Source organism: Argopecten irradians, chromosome 3 (assembly GCF_041381155.1).
Source record: "Argopecten irradians isolate NY chromosome 3, Ai_NY, whole genome shotgun sequence".
NCBI classification, from domain to species: Eukaryota; Metazoa; Mollusca; class Bivalvia; order Pectinida; family Pectinidae; genus Argopecten; species Argopecten irradians.
In genome coordinates this window covers 64,915,312-64,940,481 of record NC_091136.1, presented here as the reverse complement: position 1 = coordinate 64,940,481, position 25,170 = coordinate 64,915,312, and the positions used below count along the sequence as shown (strand labels likewise).

General features: G+C 36.2%; 1 protein-coding gene across 1 annotated transcript in view; it reads left to right on the top strand.

Annotated features, from left to right (window-relative positions):
• Positions 1 to 25,170, top strand: part of LOC138319790 (spectrin beta chain-like) — a 194,996-nt gene that overhangs the window by 97,126 nt on the left and 72,700 nt on the right. The window contains 20 exon segments of the mRNA XM_069262923.1: positions 1,645 to 1,709; positions 2,011 to 2,092; positions 2,218 to 2,295; positions 4,509 to 4,636; positions 5,893 to 6,052; positions 6,266 to 6,343; positions 6,474 to 6,613; positions 6,855 to 6,978; positions 7,123 to 7,269; positions 7,496 to 7,669; positions 8,430 to 8,650; positions 8,927 to 9,113; positions 10,968 to 11,168; positions 11,334 to 11,390; positions 11,393 to 11,461; positions 17,126 to 17,239; positions 18,019 to 18,042; positions 18,853 to 19,035; positions 19,209 to 19,354; positions 19,519 to 19,633. Coding sequence (XP_069119024.1) covers positions 1,645 to 1,709; positions 2,011 to 2,092; positions 2,218 to 2,295; positions 4,509 to 4,636; positions 5,893 to 6,052; positions 6,266 to 6,343; positions 6,474 to 6,613; positions 6,855 to 6,978; positions 7,123 to 7,269; positions 7,496 to 7,669; positions 8,430 to 8,650; positions 8,927 to 9,113; positions 10,968 to 11,168; positions 11,334 to 11,390; positions 11,393 to 11,461; positions 17,126 to 17,239; positions 18,019 to 18,042; positions 18,853 to 19,035; positions 19,209 to 19,354; positions 19,519 to 19,633 — 2,493 coding nt within the window.

Here is a 25,170-nt window from a genome sequence, read left to right as displayed (position 1 = left end):
GTAATCAAGATACAACAAAGGCATGTCACATGAGTTCCTTGTGACCTTGGCCATGTAGCATTGTCACCAATCCCTGCCATTGATATTTCAGTACCAAATTATAAATATCTTGATACGGATACACCATGTGTTCCAAATTACCTTTTGAACTTGACCTTTGGACCTGATTCTTCCATTGGATTCTTGCTACTAGATTTTCGCTTTGGTATTAATTCAACGTTTGACCTTCTTTTCAATCATGACCATCATGAGCATTTAACTGAGATTCTACATAGTGTACTGTAAAGTTTTGTTTAGTTTTACCAACAAAGTCACAGATACGTGTAGCATAAGAAAAATATGCATATTAAAAATTCATCATGTATAGTTATTCCCCCACAACAAAGTTAAAGGGGGGTATACTTAATCGGATTGCCTGTCTTTCTGTAGACACAACTTTATCTTGCAAACTCCACCTAAATAGTTTGACAGATTTTGATGAAATTTGGTACACAGAACCCTGACATAAAGGAGAGTTGAGTAAACTATATTATGTGGGAGTAAAGGTCACTCGCCTTATATATGTGTATTATTTGAGTGTTTTATGTACCATAATTGCTGTGGTCTCTTTCATTGTTTCCATCTGTTTGATGTGACACTGGTAGGGTAGAGCTATATGTAAACATTCCGTGTTCGTTTCCTGTTATGTAATATAGCTGCTATCGTTTGTATCTTTCTGCAGTCTAGGTTAACTGGGTGTTTACCCTTGAAATGAAAGGATATTGGTGAGTTGCCGGAAGAGGTTCCACGCTCACTGCGCATATGCCATAGATTCAACCAATAAGAATGGGCGTGTAATTTCACATGTAGTATCATGGGGATGGGGTTATAAAAATGGCTGCACAACAAAAAAAAAGTGGACAACTTGCATGGCCGGATAACCGGCCAACACCCAGGGGAGATACATCTCCTACCAGGCGCTGACAACAGTTGCCACATAGTGCTGATAACAGCTAACGCACCTATGTACGTACTTACGTTAGGATATTAAATGTAATTTTAGGGACTGGGAAAGGGTGTTGGTCAATCATTAACTAGGCTTTCAGCAGGAACATTTGGTGTGCTAATGTTATCTTTAGATACTCTCTGTAAATACTTACATTCTCTACACTCACTTTTTTACAGTTTACATGTATAATCTATTAAATATTATAATAAATCTTCATTTAACTTTATACAATGTGTTTGTTGATATGTAATTAAATTGCTGTGCCATGTCCTCATGAACTTGGGTTGTCAGCTGTCTGTAATCTACTCATTCAGCATGTGTGCGTGTCTCTTTTCTTGGGAATTCTTCTGCTGACTGGTGTGAAGGATTGTAAGTCAAAACTGTACAATCACACCTTTGGAAATTCCCCTCGATACTGGTCCCGGGAGTGGGGATGCGCTATTACAGAATGGTGCTGTGACCAGGATTAGGGACGCGCCTTTACAATTATTTGTGTTTTACAATGTCCCTTATTTATGGAGTTCTTACTAAATTTGTGCAGTGGGGGGTATTAGTTGCACACTCTGGCGACAGTTCTAGTTATGATTGAAATGGGACAGATTGACTGAATTTACAGGAGATCCAAATTCATAATTCTGTTTAATTTTCACTTTCAGAATTTAGAAAGAGAATTGGTTCCTGTGGAGGAGAAAATGAACAGGATGAACTATCTGGCAGATTCGTAAGTCACATTAATGTCAAATTTACTTTGGGATGGAAATGGGAAATAGAGATAAGATATTTGTATAGACAATCATAGTACACAGATTTAGTCGATTCTTGACAGCAGTTTTCCATTGTTGGTAATAGGAAAATGTCATAACTTAAAATCCATAGTTAGGAAATAAATGCTATGTGTGATAATGAATTAAATTGTAACATACATATTTTCACATGGGGCTAAAGCTTTAGAGATTAAAAAATGGGCTAATCTTATGAATAAAAAGGATAAGAAAACTAATACATGATGTTGACTTTAACAGTGTGAGGGCATCGTACCCAGACGAACGGGAGTATGTGGATCAGAGGCAGACTGAACTACAGAATATGTGGGATAACTTAAAGGTAACTAACTAGCCTAAAAGTTGAACTAGCTATTGACTTTGATAGAGCATGCTAACTTTGCATGTAACTGAAAGATTGATTCTTCATTTGGAAAACAATTTTATTAAGTTTTATGTCAATTTCAGAGGAAAGCTGATTCCAAGAAAGACAAACTTGGTGATTCACAAGAACGCCAGCAATTTAATGAGGATGCGAATGACTTGGTAAGTATTTATTGATTATAATGTTTGTTTAAAACTGTATCATAAAAATTGAATAGTTTTAGGTAATCTGAGACAAAGTCTCAAATGTTGAGCGATATAATATACTATACTAATACTTAATATTAAAGTGGTAGTTTTTAGCTCACCAGAAGTGAGCTTATGCCGTGGTGCGGCATCCATCATCCGTCCGTCATTCTGCGTCAACTTTTCAATTAGAACAACTTCTTCTCTGAAAGTTGGAGACCTAGAGACCTGATATTGGGCCTGACATGCTGGGATGAAGGGCTACCAAGTTTGTTCAAATAAATGACCTTGACCTTCATTTAAGGTCACAGGAGTCAAAAAGGCTAAAATCTTTAAACAACTTAATAACCAAGAGGCTTAGAGATCCGATATTGGGTTGTTGCATGCTGGGATGAAGGGCTACCAAGTTTGTTCAAATGAATGACCTTGACATTCATGCAAGGCACAGGTGTAAAATAAACTAAAATCTCTAAAACCAAGTGGTCTAGACACCTGATATTACCCAAAGGTCTTCAGTATGCACCATGATTACCAGATAGCAGGTGAGTGATTAGGGATTACCAGATAGCAGGTGAGTGATTAGGGATTACCAGATAGCAGGTGAGTGATCAGGGATTACCAGATAGCAGGTGAGCGATTAGGGATTACCAGATAGCAGGTGAGTGATTAGGGATTACCAGATAGCAGATGAGTGATTAGGGATTACCAGATAGCAGAGGAGTGATTAGGGATTACCAGATAGCAGATGAGCGATTAGGGATTACCAGATAGCAGATGAGCGATTAGGGATTACCAGATAGCAGATGAGCGATTAGGGATTACCAGATAGCAGATGAGCGATTAGGGATTACCAGATAGCAGATGAGTGATTAGGGATTACCAGATAGCAGATGAGTGATTAGGGATTACCAGATAGCAGATGAGTGATTAGGGATTACCAGATAGCAGGTGAGTGATTAGGGATTACCAGATAGCAGATGAGTGATTAGGGATTACCAGATAGCAGGTGAGTGATTAGGGCACATTGGGCCTTTGTATGAACACATGGTCTAATTAAAGTACAAAGCTTAGTATTGAAATAGTGTATTCCCAGTATTAAACCACTGAATTTCCCTATTTATATCTGCACTAGTTAAAGGGACAATTCAGTCTAAGAGAACATTAAAATTTGTACATATATCGGAAAAGACCCAGTTCTAACGGAAATTAGATCAGTCGGTTTTACTGTGATATGCCTGAAAAGCCCATGGTGGTGACTTGTGTGCAGATGTTCAAACTCGCTTGCTGTCCGCCATTATGCATTGTGGTCGAACTTCTTGTATGCCAAGCCCTGTCCCTTGCTCGTAGAGTAATGCAACTGTTGTCTAGAAGTGCTCAAATCGATCTGACAGTAGTATGTTTACCTTATTATGTGAATTGTCTTGTCTTAAAATCATTTTATCATCTTCTCAGTGGTTATGTAGTTCATTTGTTTAATGTGCATGACTTTGGCTCGGGTATGGGTACAGCATCCATATTGTTACTGCTTAATCGTATTGATCAACGATTTGATATTCCAACGATATTAATTAAAATACTTAACAATGTCATCGAATTTGTCAATGTTTTACGTTATTATATGTTTCATAAGAAATATAGAACAATGCATTTGTGCTATATTTTACTTCTTGGTTATGTAAAAGAATTAGCCTAAGTGAATTGTCCCTTTAATCATAATTTACAATTTTTCACATTTTCACTTAAGTTTGACTGCACTAAAATAAATGCATTTAAAGATGCTCCACCGCTGGCAAATGGTATTTTTTCACTATCATAAACAGCAGCAGACGATTTAGTATTTTTCTTCAGTTACAAAAGTTACTTACTTTACACCATTACCACAGTTGAAAAGTTTGAGCTTCTAATTTTACTTGAAGTTAAAAATATAAAAAATAATTAATTGCATCCCGAAAAAAATCCATGGCACTATATCCTATATGGAATGAAGTACTGATTGCGCATGACCCAAAGGCAAAATAAATTATTTCATATTATTTTTTGGGTTAATTAGACATATATATACACGATTAAACACTAATTATTGTTCAGATGATGAATATCAGTTATGGTCTGTCGGCGGTGGAGCATCTTTAAAGTATTTCCATTATAAACTGTTTATCGACACCTTCGGTATAATTTGTTTTTACTAGATGGCCTGGAGTAGTACAATGAAGTCCAAGTTAGCGACCAATGAAATGCCACGAGATGTTCAGATGGCAGAAGCTATGATAAAAGACCATGATGAATTGGCTGATGATATTGAAGCCCACAAACCCAAGTAAGTATACACAAACATACTAGGTACTCAAAAACCCAAATATAAAAAAAGTAGATATGGTCTAAAATTTGTCAAATATATAAAAACTTTATTTTGTATACTTTGCAAAATAAATTAGAATCTATACTGAAACCAAAGTTTTGCTTGTGTAACCCAAGAAGACCTGAATATTGACAACTATGTAGTGTTTCCAAAATCCAAGGTAGAGACCATCTAGAATTAAGGAGAATTCCAAATTGATTTAAGAAACACATTATGTTACTTAATTTTTAGGTCATCTGACCTATTTTCATCATGCTTCGTCTGTCGTTGTGCGCCGTGCGCCATCCAACGTGCGTTAACTTTTCACATTTTGAACTTCTTCTCAAGTTCTACCAGTGAGATTTAACTGAAACTTACATGAAATGATCCTGACATGATCCCCACCAAGTGTTGATATTTTTTGGGTCGATCCAAATTCAAAGATATCCTGACATGGTCCCGACCAAGTGTTGTCATTTTTCGGATCGATCCGAAATCCAAGATAACCGCCATATTGAAAACACATTTTGAACTTCTTCTCAACTTCTACCGGTGCGATTTGGCTGAAACTTGCCTGAAATAATCCTGATATGATCTCGACAAAGTGTTGTTACATCTCTGGTGTATCCCAAATTGAAGATGGCTACCGTGAAACCATATCTAATTAATTTCCTATATGACGTTTGTCAAGGTAATCAGATGACCGTTAAGGCCCTTGGGCCTTTTGTTCCAAACATCAATTTGTTGTAAGAGAGGCATTTATAATGAGCTTTTATCAAATAACAAAGTGGTTTTTGTATCGCCTGTGACTATAGTTTGTGAAGGAGATACTATGGTGTTACTTTTCCGCTGGCGGCAGCGTTGTCGTCAACATTTCATTTAATGTTTTGCGTTTAGCTCTGTTTCTCAAAAAAACAAATTATGTCCAATCCTAACCAAACTTTAAAGATAGCAAAAGGACATTATTACCTCAACACACCTTATTATTGCAGGATTCATTTCAGGCTGTGGGATGCAGAGACTAATCCTAAACATCTTAGAATATAGCTAAAGACCATCATTATCACATCAACACACCTAATTGTTGCAGGATTTGGAATGTACTGTTACAGGATTCATTTCAGCATGTGCGATTCCGATGCTGTAGGACACAATTATGCTGTATTTCACTTTTTTGTAAATCAACAAAGTGGTATGAGTGATACTTATAATTACGCGTAATTCTTGTGTTCCAGATTTGAGCAGGTGAAGGCTTTAGCATGTAGTGTCCTACATAAAACACCTGATGCAGCTGACGTTAAAGATAAATTAGGGAAACTGGAAGAGGATGAAAAGGTCATTAATGAAATGTGGATCCATAGAAAAAACCAGTTACAGGATGCATATGATTTACAGGTAAGTAAGTATGAAAGCTAAATGCACGCGATTTTACAGGTAAGTAAGCATGAAAGCTAATTCAATAAAGAGATAAATGAAGGGAATAATGAAACTTTAAAGTGATGTTAAACAACAGTTGAATTTTGTGATGAATACTTTATATACTTTTATTTTGAAGTTAAAAAGAATACTGTGATTTAAGGAAGAGCTAACAAACTGTCTTTTTTGCAGGCATTTAACAAAGATGCAGACAATATTGACTCTGTCACCAGTAGTCATGAGAAATTTCTGGAATTCGCTGATCTTGGGGTAAGTTGATTATCATCAACAATCAATTTGAATGAAACTGTCTTATGATATTACAATCAACGTCTCTTCTATACATCAATGTTTTTCGTGGAAGGCATCCCACTATCATGTTATCCCTGTCTGATTCCAGAGCACCGTTGACGATGTGGAGTCATTATTTAAGCGACATGAAGATTTTGAGAGTACCTTGCAGGCACAGGATGAGAAAGTGAAGGCCCTGGATGACCTCGCCAGCAAGCTGATTGCAGAAGACCATCCAGACAAAGACCAGTCAGTTCTCCATCAAATACTATTCTTACACTTCTTCTCTATTGTCAGCCTCTTTTGAATCAAATTTGTCATATGAATATAATGTTACTGATATATCTGCTCTATGTTTACTTGGCAAAACTTTCTATATCATACATTTATTCTCCAAGCTTATTTAACAATTCACATATGAACTTTAACAATATCATAAGATTTAATTTATAACTGTATTTGAAATTCAATGGTGTCTTCCTGCCTTCAGTATTGATATGCGTAGAAACCAAGCTCTGGAGAGACGTCAGAAGGTGAAGGAAAAGGCCATTGAACGTCATAACGCCCTGCTGGCCGCCCAGGGCTCTCAGGAGTTCAAGAGAGATTCTGCTGAGGTAGGTATAGTAGTTCACAGATTAGTAATGTACAGGTTATGGTCTTTTTGAGTACTTGACTTTAATGATACTAAGGTTGAGTTTGTTGTTTTTTTGTGGTTTTTTTTTTAAATTTTGACAATATTTTATGTTTTGTACTTGCAGTTATCCTCGTGGATGAAAGAGAAATACAAGACTGCCACAGATGAGTCATACAGAGACCTGAACAACCTTCAGGAGAAACTTAAGAAACACCAAGCCTTTGAGGCTGAGCTAAAAGCCAACAGTGAGGGACTCAAGTCTCTTAATGAGGTATGTATAGAGATAGGTATACATATATAGGCAAACCTGGAAAATCAATCAATTAATTAAAAGCATCTTAGTTAAGCATTTTTTCCTGTCAAATTTATCCAGAATGCTCCATAATATTTTAGATGTTTCCTGGGTAGTAAATTCATGATTGTCTCATTCTGTTGTTTCTCCAGTTATCATTGTTTGTGTTGTTGTTAACACATAGCTATGTCATGTTTGTTTACAGCAAGGCAATGCTATGGTCCAGGATAAACATCCTGCTACTTCCGAGATCAAGGTCATCCTGGACGACCTTAACACTCAGTGGAGGGATCTGTCCGATAAGTCGACAGACAAAGGGAACAAACTCCGCCAGGCAGCTCAACAGTATGCTCTCAACAAGGCCCTGGCTGACGCTCAGGTATGTCATTGTTCATTCAAAGTTGTACTGCTTGTGTGATATTCTTCATGTAGAAACAAAAGTTCTTTCAAAGTTAAGTTAAATGCATATTTATTTGATGACATAATCTTTCTACAGATCAGACAAGAAATGTTTTAATTATTAAATATGTACATCTGAATTGAATCTCAAAACTTCCCGTTATCACAAACAGTGATAATTCAAACAGGAGTTTCAAATGTGTAAATAATTATTATTAGACTCTTTCATATGTGAAATGAAGGATAGGGATATTCTACCCGAGGGTCACAAAATGTTGTAAAACCCGAGGCTTGGCGAGGGTTTTACAACATTTTGTGATCCCCAGGGTAGAATATCCCAATCCTTCATATCCCTGTATGAAAGAGTATTCTTTTCTCATACCTCAATGTTTTATTGCAATTTTACTACAATGATTTTCCGCCATTTTGAAATAAATTAAAAAAAAAAAAAGAGAAGGTCTGCAAGTCATTTTTCCATACATGAAATTTGTGTGATATTTTCAATGCAAATCCCCTTGGTTGTATCTTTTAAAGTAAATCCAGCTTTGTTTCTGAAAAAAATTGTTAAAATTATACAGAGGAAATAGTAATTTTGTTAATGCTGTGACGTCATGCTGTATTGCATGGCTACCAGGCGACTTGAGTGTATTGTCCTAGACCAGCCAGTATTGCACATTTAGGTATGAAAGAAAATGATCTGCTATATGTCGGTACAGAATCTGTAAAACTCTTGTGTGTAGGGTAAGCTGGACGAGATGGAGAAGTCTGTGGCCAACCCCGATGTAGGCTGTGACTTACGAGGTGTCAAAACATTGCTGAAGAAACACCAGAACCTGGAGAATGACCTCGTGTTGTTGGACGCCACCATCAACGACATCATATCTCAGGGCCAGGCTCTGGCCGATTCCGGCCATTTTGATAGTGCTGGTATCCGTAAGGCTGTAAACAACTTCAACACCAGGTCAGCAACTCGCAAACAAATATTACAGAAACTTATTCTTCCATTAGGGATGGGGGAGATGGGTATGAAATTTAATTGTCAAGCAGCAAGTACTCTAGGTTTAAATTTAAAAAAATATTAAAATATTAAATTAATTCAAGTTTTAAAGTTTTTGATGACCACTTCCGGCCGACGTCCATATTATGGCTAACCAAAGCCTGATGTAAAGGGAAAAAAGAATTCTAACCTTGGCGCTCTCAGATCTATATTTCATCATCTTCTTGTTATCAATTCCAGATTTGGCAAACTAAAGCCTGAAGTAGAAAAAAGGAAAGGTCTACTTCAGGACTCACTACATTTCTATCAGTTCAAGTTTGACGCTGATGAGGAGATAATCTGGATCAAAGAGCACCTGCCTGCTGCCTCGTCAACTGAGTATGGTAAAAGTCTCGTGGATGCTCAGAACCTTCATAAAAAACACCAGGTAACATTAAATTTTAAATGTTTGCAAGTTTGTTTTTGAAATAAAACCAAAAACACCTTTTTCCATATTTAAGTGTTATTTCCTCTCTCATTTCAGTTCATATTCGTAGTTAACAATGCAGTTTATAATTACATGGTATTTTTTATAAGATCAAAAAAAGGTTCTCCTAAAAAATAGTACACATGTATGTTATTTTCAGTTGATGGTATTCAAGGTTGTACCGGTAGTCATGATCATAGCATAGAAGACAATTAATGCATCAGTTATGTGTTAATATTTACAGTCAGTGGTGAATTGATAGTATAAACCCCGTTGATTTCAACCAAAGGCTACTCAACTTTATTTCTCGATAAATTGAGTATGTCACGCGCAATTTGGAGCCGCGCGGATGAATTTATGATGGACCAAATCAGAAACTTTTGGTGTTTTCAGTAACCGAACGCACGTTCGATGAACATGTACATGTATCAAAATAGGTTTGAACACATATACATGTACGTGTGTAAATACAAATGTAGAAAAGTTACATTGTTTATGTTACTACCGTACCTCTTTGAGCAATGCTTCCGTGCGTATGATAAATAAACAATGTTGTATAATGTACAGTTTTGCACATTCCGATGACGTCGAAATGTTTACATGTTGTGTGTCTGTGAGTCTGTGTTGTTCTCTACAACATGTAGCCTAGATCTACATTATATTTGTATTTTTAACATCTTTGGTTGTACGCGAATGGATAAGATATGTCAGAACACGTCAGTATTTGAGTTGGATAAGTGTAACCAAAACGACCTAGCACGACAATGCATTTTTGTTCACCTCGGCGGACAGACAAGTCCTGTACGTTATCTAGAATCTACTACTGTGAATCGGCGAGAGTGGGACTTACATACACAATGTACGTTTGGGTGTTTCGAAATATCAATGAAACGGAATCCTTCAATTGTAGCTTAACAATACTTGTAATAGATACCTCTAATATTTATTGAAGTGTTTAAAACAACAATATAAATATAGCTAACATTTTGAGAGCGGTACAGTAAACGTTTACAGTGGTGGGCCTACCTGTGTTTGTACATGTTCCTCGAAACGACGTCCGATACATTTGAAAATCTCTAAAATCCGGAAAGAATGACATGGAACTATGTAAACATCCGTGTATTCAAGAAATTTCAAACGTGAACTGATTAAGTAGAACTCAAGTGATCACGAAATTGAAGAAACTCTCTGTTTGTCACAACTCCTTGACACAGGCGGTTTGAATCGGACGCCGCGTCACAACTACGTTAAATATCCTGCCACGTTATGAATTGTGTAAGCGTGTGAAATCATACGAAGCAAAATATTAAAACCAAACTGCTTTGCACCATGGTGTTTTTAACAACAGATAAATAAAATGATTTATAGTTCCATACCGAGAAAACCTCAGATATATGCTTCATCAGACGGAACTCATTTTATTGGTATGTTCATTGATAAATTGGCGGGAATTTCCGCCACTTCAAGTGGCTGTTCGAAATGCCTGTCGGAACCAAACGATATAATTCAATTTTAGTCCTATAAATGCCATAAACCCTATCAAGGGTAAACTTTGAGCTATGAAAATAATAGTTAAGACTGTAAATATAAGGATTAAAGTCTCTTTCTGGTGGTTCTATCGAAGGATAAAGTTGAGTAGGGTATCGATATTTGTTTCATGGACCGCTTCGCGGTCCATTCCAAATATCGATACCCTACTCAACTTTATCCTTCGATAGAACCACCAGAAAGAGACTTTAATCCTTAAATAATTTAGCTCTGTTTGAATTTGTCATTTTGTGCCAGTTTTAACTATTTTTACATCTTTCTTTACAGAAACTTGATCTTGAGATCGTTGGCCATCACCCTATCATCGAGAAGGTGTTAGGGACGGGAGAAAAGTTGATAGAGGAGCGCCACTCCAGTGCCAAACAGATCAAGGACAAATGCCAGGAACTCCAGCTCTCTTGGGACGACCTCACCAACAAGTCCAAAATACGCAAAAAAAATCTGGATCTTTCTGTACAGATCCAAAGGGTATTTAAATCTCACACAGTTAAAAAGTTGCTATCAGTAATTACTGTAAGATAAAATGAGAAGATATGGCATAAAAGTAAATGTTATTGATGTTTGTTTAGATGCCTCCAGATATATGTAATTATACTGACTTTGATGTTTGTGTATCTGTGTGTTACTCCACAGTACCTGTCGGAGGTTGCTGAGGTAGAAAACTGGATAAACGATAAGATGGTGTTGGTGAGGTGTTGGTGACAAGCACAGACTATGGAAAGGATGAGTCAGCGGCCGACAAGATGCTAACCAAGAACAAGGTACACAGATAATGTTAAGCTACAGAATATAAGATCCAGCTGCATATCAAAAGGCAGTTTTTACTAATTTTGAGAACACAATTTTCATATTCCTTTAATGAAGATATTCACAATGAAAATATTTTGACTTCAATTAACCTTCAACTCTTCCATCTTTGTTATTCATCTCCTATTTTGTTTATCCTGATTTTTAATTATGTCGTAAATAACTTAGAGATATTTAATGGTGACGTTAAAAAACTGAGATATTTAATGGTGACGTTAAATAACTGAGAGATATTTAATAGTGACGTTAAATAACTGAGAGATATTTAATGGTGACGTTAAAAAACTGAGATATTTAATGGTGACGTTAAATAACTGAGAGATATTTAATGGTGACGTTAAATAATTGAGATATTTAATGCTGACGTTAAATAACTGAGAGATATTTAATGGTGACGTTAAATAACTGAGATATTTAATGGTGACGTTAAATAACTGAGAGATATTTAATGGTGACGTTAAATAACTGAGATATTTAATGGTGACGTTAAATAACTGAGAGATATTTAATGGTGACGTTAAATAACTGAGATATTTAATGTGACGTTAAATAACTGAGAGATATTTAATGGTGACGTTAAATAACTGAGATATTTAATGGTGACGTTAAATAACTGAGAGATATTTAATGGTGACGTTAAATAACTGAGATATTTAATGGTGACGTTAAATAACTGAGATATTTAATGTGACGTTAAATAACTGAGATATTTAATGGTGACGTTAAATAACTGAGAGATATTTAATGGTGACGTTAAATAACTGAGAGATATTTAATGGTGACGTTAAATAACTGAGAGATATTTAATGGTGACGTTAAATAACTGAGATATTTAATGGTGACGTTAAATAACTGAGATATTTAATGGTGACGTTAAATAACTGAGATATTTAATGGTGACGTTAAATAACTGAGAGATATTTAATGGTGACGTTAAATAACTGAGATATTTAATGGTGACGTTAAATAACTGAGAGATATTTAATGATGACGTTAAATAACTGAGAGATATTTAATGATGACGTTAAATAACTGAGAGATATTTAATGGTGACGTTAAATAACTGAGATATTTAATGGTGACGTTAAATAACTGAGAGATATTTAATGGTGACGTTAAATAACTGAGAGATATTTAATGGTGACGTTAAATAACTGAGAGATATTTAATGGTGACGTTAAATAACTGAGAGATATTTAATGGTGACGTTAAATAACTGAGAGATATTTAATGGTGACGTTAAATAACTGAGATATTTAATGGTGACGTTAAATAACTGAGAGATATTTAATGGTGACGTTAAATAACTGAGAGATATTTAATGGTGACGTTAAATAACTGAGATATTTAATGGTGACGTTAAATAACTGAGAGATATTTAATGGTGACGTTAAATAATGAGAGATATTTAATGGTGACGTTAAATAACTGAGAGATATTTAATGGTGACGTTAAATAACTGAGATATTTAATGGTGACGTTAAATAACTGAGAGATATTTAATGGTGACGTTAAATAACTGAGATATTTAATGGTGACGTTAAATAACTGAGAGATATTTAATGGTGACGTTAAATAACTGAGATATTTAATGGTGACGTTAAGTATAACTGAGATATTTTAATGGGGACGTTAAATAACTGAGATATTTAATGGGGACGTTAAATAACTGAGATATATTTAATGGTGACGTTAAATAATGAGAGATATTTAATGGTGATGTTAAATAATGAGAGATATTTAATGGTGACGTTAAATAACTGAGAGATATTTAATGGTGACGTTAAATAACTGAGAGATATTTAATGATGACATTAAATAATGAGAGATATTTAATGGTGACGTTAAATAACTGAGAGATATTTAATGGTGACGTTAAATAACTGAGATATTTAATGGTGACGTTAAATAATGAGAGATATTTAATGGTGGCATTAAATAACTGAGATATTTAATGGTGGCGTTAAATAATGAGAGATATTTAATGGTGACGTTAAATAACTGAGAGATATTTAATGGTGACGTTAAATAACTGAGAGATATTTAATGGTGACGTTAAATAACTGAGAGATATTTAATGGTGACGTTAAATAACTGAGATATATTTAATGGTGACGTTAAATAACTGAGAGATATTTAATGGTGACGTTAAATAATGAGAGATGTTTAATGGTGACGTTAAATAACTGAGAGATATTTAATGATGACATTTAATAACTGAGAGATATTTAATGGTGACGTTAAATAACTGAGAGATATTTAATGGTGACGTTAAATAACTGAGAGATATTTAATGGTGACGTTAAATAACTGAGAGATATTTAATGGTGACGTTAAATAACTGAGATATTTAATGGTGACGTTAAATAATGAGAGATATTTAATGGTGACGTTAAATAACTGAGATATATTTAATGGTGACGTTAAATAACTGAGAGATATTTAATGGTGACGTTAAATAACTGAGAGATATTTAATGATGACGTTTAAATAACTGAGAGATATTTAATGATGACGTTAAATAAATGAGAGATATTTAATGATGACGTTAAATAACTGAGAGACTTAAATAATGAGAGATATTTAATGGTGACGTTAAATAACTGAGAGATATTTAATGGTGACGTTAAATAACTGAGAGATATTTAATGGTGACGTTAAATAATGAGGATATTTAATGGTGACGTTAAATAATGAGAGATATTTAATGGTGACGTTAAATAATGAGAGATATTTAATGGTGACGTTAAATAACTGAGAAATATTTAATGGTGACGTTAAATAACTGATATATTTAATGACGACGTTTAATAACTGAGAGATATTTAATGATGACATTAAATAAATGAGAGATATTTAATGATGACATTAAATAACTGAGAGATATTTAATGTGACGTTAAATAATGAGAGATATTTAATGGTGGACATTAAATAATGAGAGATATTTAATGGTGACGTTAAATAATGAGAGATATTTAATGGTGACGTTAAATAACTGAGATATTTAATGGTGACGTTAAATAACTGAGATATATTTAATGGTGACGTTAAATAACTGAGAGATATTTAATGGTGACGTTAAATAATGAGAGATATTTAATGGTGACGTTAAATAACTGAGAGATATTTAATGGTGACGTTAAATAACTGAGATATTTAATGGTGACGTTAAATAACTGAGATATTTAATGGTGACGTTAAATAACTGAGATATTTAATGGTGACGTTTAATAATGAGAGATATTTAATGGTGACGTTAAATAATGAGAGATATTTAATGATGACATTAAATAACTGAGAGATATTTAATGGTGACGTTAAATAACTGAGATATTTAATGGTGACGTTAAATAATGAGAGATATTTAATGGTGACGTTAAATAACTGAGAGATATTTAATGGTGACGTTAAATAACTGAGAAATATTTAATGGTGACGTTAAATAACTGATATATTTAATGACGACGTTTGATAACTGAGAGATATTTAATGATGACATTAAATAAATGAGAGATATTTAATGATGACATTAAATAACTGAGTATTTAATGATGATGTATTGAGAGATATTTAATGGTGACGTTAAATAACTGAGAGATATTTAATGGTGACGTTAAATAACAGATATTTAATGGTGACGTTAAATAACTGAGATATTTAATGGTGACGTTAAATAACTGAGATATATTTAATGGTGACGTTAAATAACTGAGAGATATTTAATGGTGACGTTAAATAATGAGAGATATTTAATGGTGACGTTAAATAACTGAGAGATATTTAATGGTGACGTTAAATAACTGAGAAATATTTAATGGTGACGTTAAATAACTGAGAGATATTTAATGATGACGTTAAATAACTGAGAGATATTTAATGGTGACGTTAAATAACTGAGAGATATTTAATGGTGACGTTAAATAACTGATATATTTAATGACGATGTTTGATAACTGAGAGATATTTAATGATGACATTAAATAAATGAGAGATATTTAATGATGACATTAAATAACTGAGTTTAATGATGATTAAATAATGAGAATTTAATGTGATTAATAATGAGAGATATTTAATGGTGACGTTAAATAATGAGAGATATTTAATGGTGGCGTTAAATAACTGAGATATTTAATGGTGACGTTAAATAATGAGAGATATTTAATGGTGACGTTAAATAACTGAGATATATTTAATGGTGACGTTAAATAACTGAGAGATATTTAATGGTGACGTTAAATAATGAGAGACATTTAATAACTGAGAGATATTTAATGGTGACGTTAAATAACTGAGAGATATTTAATGGTGACGTTAAATAACTGATATATTTAATGACGACGTTTGATAACTGAGAGATATTTAATGATGACATTAAATAAATGAGAGATATTTAATGATGACATTAAATAACTGAGAGATATTTAATGATGACGTTAAATAATGAGAGATATTTAATGGTGACGTTAAATAACTGAGAGATATTTAATGGTGACGTTAAATAACTGAGATATTTAATGGTGACGTTAAATAACTGAGATATTTAATGGTGACGTTAAATAATGAGAGATATTTAATGGTGACGTTAAATAATGAGAGATATTTAATGGTGACGTTAAATAACTGAGTGATATTTAATGGACATTAAATAATGAGAGATATTTAATGGTGACGTTAAATAACTGAGAGATTATTTAATGACGACGTTTAATAACTGAGAGATATTTAATGATGACATTAAATAAATGAGAGATATTTAATGATGACATTAAATAACTGAGAGATATTTAATGGTGACGTTAAATAATGAGAGATATTTAATGGTGACGTTAAATAATGAGAGATATTTAATGGTGACGTTAAATAACTGAGAGATATTTAATGGTGACGTTAAATAACTGAGATATTTAATGGTGACGTTAAATAACTGAGATATTTAATGGTGACGTTAAATAACTGAGAGATATTTAATGGTGACGTTAAATAAATGAGAGATATTTAATGGTGACGTTAAATAACTGATATATTTAATGAGGACGTTTAATAACTGAGAGATATTTAATGATGACATTAAATAAATGAGAGATATTTAATGATGACATTAAATAAATGAGAGATATTTAATGATGACATTGAATAAATGAGAGATATTTAATGATGACATTAAATAATGAGAGATATTTAATGGTGACGTTAAATATTGGAGAGATATTTAATGACGACGTTTAATAACTGAGAGATATTTAATGATGACATTTAATAACTGAGAGATATTTAATGACAACGTTTAATAACTGAGAGATATTTAATGATGACATTAAATAACGGAGATATTTAATGGTGACGTTAAATAACAGAGATATTTAATGGTGACGTTAAATAACTGAGATATTTATTGACGACGTTTAATAACTGAGAGATATTTAATGATGACATTAAATAATGAGAGATATTTAATGGTGACGTTAAATAACTGAGATATTTAATGGTGACGTTAAATAACTGAGAGATATTTAATGGTGATGTTAAATAACTTGAGATATTTAATGATGACGTTAAATAACTTGAGATATTTAAGGATAACCTACACACAAGTAATGTGGTGTCTATTGTCAGGTACTGGAGACAGACATTCAGACATACCAGGGCATCGTAACGGGACTAAGTAAGGAGGCACAGAGGATCTTCAAGATAGGCTGTCAGGATCCATCTAGTCTAAGGAAGGCCCAGGTCTGTACAGAAATTGTACAAGATATCCTGTATTATATATTATTTATCAGTAAGTCATTTATAGTGTAATATGACAAGGGCCCAGATCGGTTCAGGGACCTAAAATCAAATAATGACAAGGTGTGTATTTAGTTGATAGTCAAATGAATTGGTTCAGATTAAAGGAAAAAGTCAAAAAGTAAAATAACCTATTTGTAATAATCAAGATAAACAGTCAGACATGTAAAGATGCAGATATAGTTTTACGATAACAACCAAGAAATCACACACTGAACAAAAACTTATGATTCAGGAAAAGCAGAATTTCAATTCAGATTGACCAAGATAAGTTTTCTTGAATGCAATTATTAGAATTTTGAAGCAAAAATTGAACTAAATGTGTCATTGTTTCAAATTCTTTTTAATGCAAGTCTCTGAACAAAGTTTTTGTGTTAAGAAATATTTGTGTGTACATGTATTTGTGGAAAAACCATTATGTGCAAGACTTGTTGTTCAGAATGTGTAATGACATCAGAAAAGTTGAGATGTTACTAGTAATGTACAATTATGTTGTACAATGAAAGATGGGTGTTGTGACTATAGCCTTTAGTATATCTAGAAGTGAGGAGTAGTAGTAAAACAGCTGCACACTTATAACTATTTCTATGTCATCTGATCAATGTTTCCATGCTAACCTGATTTACTAACACAATTCTCTCAATGTATATATCCAGGTACACCGAATAGATGAGTCGAGCTCTGAAGATTTCTTTTAACCGCTTGCTTGTGTTTCTTTTTAGATGATTGAATCCGTTCGTCACAAGGTTACAAACTTTACGCTTAACTACACAATGCTTGAACTCCTATCAAAGATTTGAATCAGTTTTGATCACTATAACACCCCCTGAAATATTCAGTTTGATGATTAAATGATTGAGATTCTATTTATATATACAGAAATGCTGTGCACTGTAGACTTTGGTCTGTTCTATATTTAGAGTTTCTCTTTTCTACCTCCTCCACTCTCTTATATCTCCTCCCCACTCAGCCTAGTCCTCCCAAATACCACAAACTTATCAAGGCATTTAGCCATGTCATATATTTGATACAAAGTCAAGAAAATTGATGAATTCTAAATTAAACCAATGAGGTGTTTTATGACAACATTTGACCTTGACATTTGGTGGTATCTGACCTCTGACCTTCCTGAATGTACCTCTACCTTTTCTACTGTGATTCTGTCTATTTTTACCATTTCAAAAATGCACATTATATTTTGTCGAAAATTCAATTTTTTTGCCAATGATTTGATTTGTCACATGTGGAGAGGTTTTCACTGCACCCTGTGGAATGTTAGAATACATATTCACCCTTTGGGAGCTAGCACTTCATTTGGTGATAAGTTTTGATAAAAAAATTCTTCATTTTAACAAAGTTCTTAGAGATGGATAACATTAATGCTTTTCAGACTAATAATCATCTAAAGACATATTTCCCCCCTTCTCTTTAATTATCATCTTAGACTTTTATACATTAAGTAGCATGAGATGCCATTACAGTAGTTATCTGACATCTAGTATCTAATATATATTCTGTCAAATACTGGACATAAAGTTAACTTCTTGTGATTTTAGGACAACCTCCAAGACTTTCTGAACAAGTTAAAGCGTCTTGCTGCTGAACGTACCCAGAACTTAGAGATGTCTAAATGGATGCATGCTTACACTCGTGAGAGTAGTGACCTTGAGGGCTGGATAGAGCAACAGATGCAGATCGCATCGTCTGAGGAGTATGGCCAGGACTACGAGTACCTCGTTGTAAGTATTCTACTTTTTATATGTAAAGAATCATAGTAGATATTGCACTTTAAAATTAGTTATTGAGCCAATTTTATAAGCATGTTTAAAGAAGGACCTCAATATTTTATTCCAGTTGGCCCAATTATATTTCAGAACTGTCAAAGTGCCTATATTACTTTTGTTTATTTTAGATTTTGAGGAACAGATTTGATGAGTTTAAGAGATCTATAGAAGCCGGTGGTGAAAGGTTTAACCAATGTGAACGCCTGGCTAAGACTCTTTTGGAGGATAACATTCCTTATCGGGAACAGGTGGAGGAACGTCAGGACCAACTCAGGTGAGAATAAAATACCACATGTACAGGTGACTTATCATGGAGCTAAAGTGTCAGAATCCGATAATAACACCATGGACTTGGAAAGAAGTGAATGATAAGAACGTTTTGAAGATCAGTAAGTGATTTGTCTACAGATTTCTAATTGACTTGTTTTCTCTGTACAGAGAATCCTGGAATAATCTGTTGGAGCAGATTGAGGCGAGGGACCAGAAGTTGTATGGAGCTGGAGAGATCCACAGGTTTAACAGGGATGTGGAAGAGGCACTCACCAGGATACAGGTACTGCTCACCATCCCCCTGTAACAAGGGACCTATCCTCTCTTACAGGGAAGGGCTTTACTGCTCATCTCAAATCTGGGGTACTGCTCACCGTCCGCCGGTAACAAGGGACCTATCCTCTCCTACAGAGAAGGGCTTAACTGCTCATCTCTCACCTGGGAGAAGACACTAAGGCTTCAGGGCAGATTCTTACTATTATATCCAGGGAGGACTCTAGCTATCCTCCTACCCTAAGGAAGGGCTTTAATGATAGACACCTTACTTACCAGAACATAGCCAATGGCTATCCTCCTACCCTAAGGAAGGGCTTCAATGTTAGACACCTAACTTGCCAGAACATAGCCAATGGCTATCCTCCTACCCTAAGGAAGGGCTTCAATGTTAGACACCTAACTTGCCAGAACATAGCCAATGGCTATCCTCCTACCCTAAGGAAAGGCTTTAATGTTAGACACCTAACTTACCAGAACATAGCCAATGGCTATCCTCCCAGAACATAGCCAATGGCTATCCTCCTACCCTAAGGAAGGGCTTTAATGTTAGACACCTAACTTACCAGAACATAGCCAATGGCTATCCTCCTACCCTAAGCCAATGGCTATCCTCCCAGAACATAGCCAATGGCTATCCTCCTACCCTAAGGAAGGGCTTTAATGTTAGACACCTAACTTGCCAGAACATAGCCAATGGCTATCCTCCTACCCTAAGGAAGGGCTTTAATGTTAGACACCTAACTTGCCAGAACATAGCCAATGGCTATCCTCCTACCCTAAGGAAGGGCTTTAATGTTAGACACCTAACTTACCAGAACATAGCCAATGGCTATCCTCCTACCCTAAGGAAGGGCTTTAATGTTAGACACCTAACTTACCAGAACATAGCCAATGGCTATCCTCCCAGAACATAGCCAATGGCCAATGGCTATCCTCCTACCCTAAGGAAGGGCTTTAATGTTAGACACCTAACTTACCAGAACATAGCCAATGGCTATCCTCCCAGAACATAGCCAATGGCTATCCTCCTACCCTAAGGAAGGGCTTTAATGTTAGACACCTTACTTACCAGAACATAGCCAATGGCTATCCTCCTACCCTAAGGAAGGGCTTTAATGTAGACACTTACTTGCCAGAACATAGCCAATGGCTATCCTCCTACCCTAAGGAAGGGCTTCAATGTTAGACACCTAACTTGCCAGAACTAGCCAATGGCTATCCTCCACCCTAAGGAAGGGCTTACAGAACATAGCCAATGGCTATCCTCCTACCCTAAGGAAGGGCTTTAATGTTAGACACCTAACTTGCCAGAACATAGCCAATGGCTATCCTCCTACCCTAAGGAAGGGCTTTAATGTTAGACACCTTACTTACCAGAACATAGCCAATGGCTATCCTCCTACCCTAAGGAAGGGCTTTAATGTTAGACACCTTACTTACCAGAACATAGCCAATGGCTATCCTCCTACCCTAAGGAAGGGCTTTAATGTTAGACACTTAACTTACCAGAACATAGCCAATGGCTATCCTCCTACCCTAAGGAAGGGCTTTAATGTTAGACACCTAACTTGCCAGAACATAGCCAATGGCTATCCTCCTACCCTAAGGAAGGGCTTTAATGTTAGACACTTAACTTGCCAGAACATAGCCAATGGCTATCCTCCTACCCTAAGGAAGGGCTTTAATGTTAGACACCTAACTTGCCAGAACATAGCCAATGGCTATCCTCCTACCCTAAGGAAGGGCTTTAATGTTAGACACCTTACTTACCAGAACATAGCCAATGGCTATCCTCCCAGAACATAGCCAATGGCTATCCTCCTACCCTAAGGAAGGGCTTTAATGTTAGACACCTTACTTACCAGAACATAGCCAATGGCTATCCTCCTACCCTAAGGAAGGGCTTTAATGATAGACACCTTACTTACCAGAACATAGCCAATGGCTATCCTCCTACCCTAAGGAAGGGCTTTAATGTTAGACACCTAACTTGCCAGAACATAGCCAATGGCTATCCTCCTACCCTAAGGAAGGGCTTTAATGTTAGACACCTAACTTACCAGAACATAGCCAATGGCTATCCTCCTACCCTAAGGAAGGGCTTTAATGTTAGACACCTAACTTGCCAGAACATAGCCAATGGCTATCCTCCTACCCTAAGGAAGGGCTTTAATGTTAGACACCTAACTTGCCAGAACATAGCCAATGGCTATCCTCCCAGAACATAGCCAATGGCTATCCTCCTACCCTAAGGAAGGGCTTTAATGTTAGACACCTAACTTGCCAGAACATAGCCAATGGCTATCCTCCTACCCTAAGGAAGGGCTTCAATGTTAGACACCTAACTTACCAGAACATAGCCAATGGCTATCCTCCTACCCTAAGGAAGGGCTTTAATGTTAGACACCTAACTTACCAGAACATAGCCAATGGCTATCCTCCTACCCTAAGGAAGGGCTTTAATGTTAGACACCTAACTTACCAGAACATAGCCAATGGCTATCCTCCTACCCTAAGGAAGGGCTTTAATGTTAGACACCTAACTTACCAGAACATAGCCAATGGCTATCCTCCCAGAACATAAGGAAGGGCTTTAATGTTAGACACTTAGCTTACCAGAACATAGCCAATGGCTATCCTCCTACCCTAAGGAAGGGCTTTAATGTTAGACACCTACTTGCCAGAACATAGCCAATGGCTATCCTCCTACCCTAAGGAAGGGCTTCAATGTTAGACACCTAACTTACCAGAACATAGCCAATGGCTATCCTCCTACCCTAAGGAAGGGCTTTAATGTTAGACACCTAACTTACCAGAACATAGCCAATGGCTATCCTCCTACCCTAAGGAAGGGCTTTAATGTTAGACACTTAACTTGCCAGAACATAGCCAATGGCTATCCTCCTACCCTAAGGAAGGGCTTTAATGTTAGACACTTAACTTACCAGAACATAGCCAATGGCTATCCTCCTACCCTAAGGAAGGGCTTTAATGTTAGACACCTAACTTGCCAGAACATAGCCAATGGCTATCCTCCTACCCTAAGGAAGGGCTTTAATGTTAGACACCTAACTTGCCAGAACATAGCCAATGGCTATCCTCCTACCCTAAGGAAGGGCTTTAATGTTAGACACCTTACTTACCAGAACATAGCCAATGGCTATCCTCCTACCCTAAGGAAGGGCTTTAATGTTAGACACCTAACTTGCCAGAACATAGCCAATGGCTATCCTCCTACCCTAAGGAAGGGCTTCAATGTTAGACACCTTACTTACCAGAACATAGCCAATGGCTATCCTCCCAGAACATAGCCAAGGGCTTCAATGTTAGACACCTAACTTGCCAGAACATAGCCAATGGCTATCCTCCTACCCTAAGGAAGGGCTTCAATGTTAGACACCTAACTTGCCAGAACATAGCCAATGGCTATCCTCCTACCCTAAGGAAGGGCTTCAATGTTAGACACCTTACTTACCAGAACATAGCCAATGGCTATCCTCCTACCCTAAGGAAGGGCTTTAATGTTAGACACCTAACTTGCCAGAACATAGCCAATGGCTATCCTCCTACCCTAAGGAAGGGCTTCAATGTTAGACACCTAACTTGCCAGAACATAGCCAATGGCTATCCTCCTACCCTAAGGAAAGGCTTTAATGTTAGACACCTAACTTGCCAGAACATAGCCAATGGCTATCCTCCTACCCCTAAGGAAAGGCTTTAATGTTAGACACCTAACTTGCCAGAACATAGCCAATGGCTATCCTCCTACCCTAAGGAAGGGCTTTAATGTTAGACACCTTACTTACCAGAACATTAGCCATGGCTATCCTCCTAAAGAAAGGCTTTAATGTTAGACACCTTACCAGAACATAGCAATGGCTATCCTCCTACCCTAAGGAAAGGGCTTTAATGTTAGACACCTAACTTACCAGAACATAGCCAATGGCTATCCTCCTACCCTAAGGAAGGGCTTTAATGTTAGACACCTAACTTACCAGAACATAGCCAATGGCTATCCTCCTACCCTAAGGAAGGGCTTTAATGTTAGACACCTAACTTACCAGAACATAGCCAATGGCTACCCTCCCAGAACATAGCCAATGGCTATCCTCCTACCCTAAGGAAGGGCTTCAATGTTAGACACCTAACTTACCAGAACATAGCCAATGGCTACCCTCCCAGAACATAGCCAATGGCTATCCTCCTACCCTAAGGAAGGGCTTTAATGTTAGACACCTAACTTGCCAGAACATAGCCAATGGGCTATCCTCCTACCCTAAGAACATAGCCAATGGCTATCATCTATCCTCCTACCCTAAGGAAAGGGCTTTAATGTTAGACACCTTACTTACCAGAACATAGCCAATGGCTATCCTCCTACCCTAAGGAAGGGCTTTAATGTTAGACACCTAACTTACCAGAACATAGCCAATGGCTATCCTCCTACCCTAAGGAAGGGCTTTAATGTTAGACACCTAACTTACCAGAACATAGCCAATGGCTATCCTCCTACCCTAAGGAAGGGCTTCAATGTTAGACACCTAACTTACCAGAACATAGCCAATGGCTATCCTCCTACCCTAAGGAAGGGCTTTAATGTTAGACACCTAACTTACCAGAACATAGCCAATGGCTATCCTCCTACCCTAAGGAAGGGCTTCAATGTTAGACACCTAACTTACCAGAACATAGCCAATGGCTATCCTCCTACCCTAAGGAAGGGCTTTAATGTTAGACACCTAACTTACCAGAACATAGCCAATGGCTATCCTCCCAGAACATAGCCAATGGCTATCCTCTTACCCTAAGGAAAGGCTTTACCTTAGCTTAGAAACATAGCCAATGGCTATCCTCCTACCCTAAGGAAGGGCTTTAATGTCTAGACACCTAACTTGCCAGAACATAGCCAATGGCTATCCTCCTACCCTAAGGAAGGGCTTTAATGTTAGACACCTAACTTGCCAGAACATAGCCCATGGCTATCCTCCTACCCTAAGGAAGGGCTTCAATGTTAGACACCTAACTTACCAGAACATAACCAATGGCTATCCTCCTACCCTAAGGAAGGGCTTCAATGTTAGACACCTAACTTACCAGAACATAGCCAATGGCTATCCTCCTACCCTAAGGATAGCTTTAATGTTATACACTTAACTTACCAGAACATAGCCAATGGCTATCCTCCTACCATAAGGAAGGGCTTTAATGTTAGACACCTAACTTGCCAGAACATAGCCAATGGCTATCCTCCTACCCTAAGGAAGGGCTTTAATGTTAGACACCTAACTTGCCAGAACATAGCCAATGGCTATCCTCCTACCCTAAGGAAGGGCTTCAATGTTAGACACCTAACTTACCAGAACATAGCCAATGGCTATCCTCCTACCCTAAGGAATGGGGCTTTAATGATAGACACCTTTACTTTACTACATACCATAACATAGCCAAGGATGCTATCTCCTAGAACTAAGGAAGGGCTATCCCTCCTATCAATGTTAGACACCTAACTTGCCAGAACATAAGCCAATGGCTATCCTCCTACCC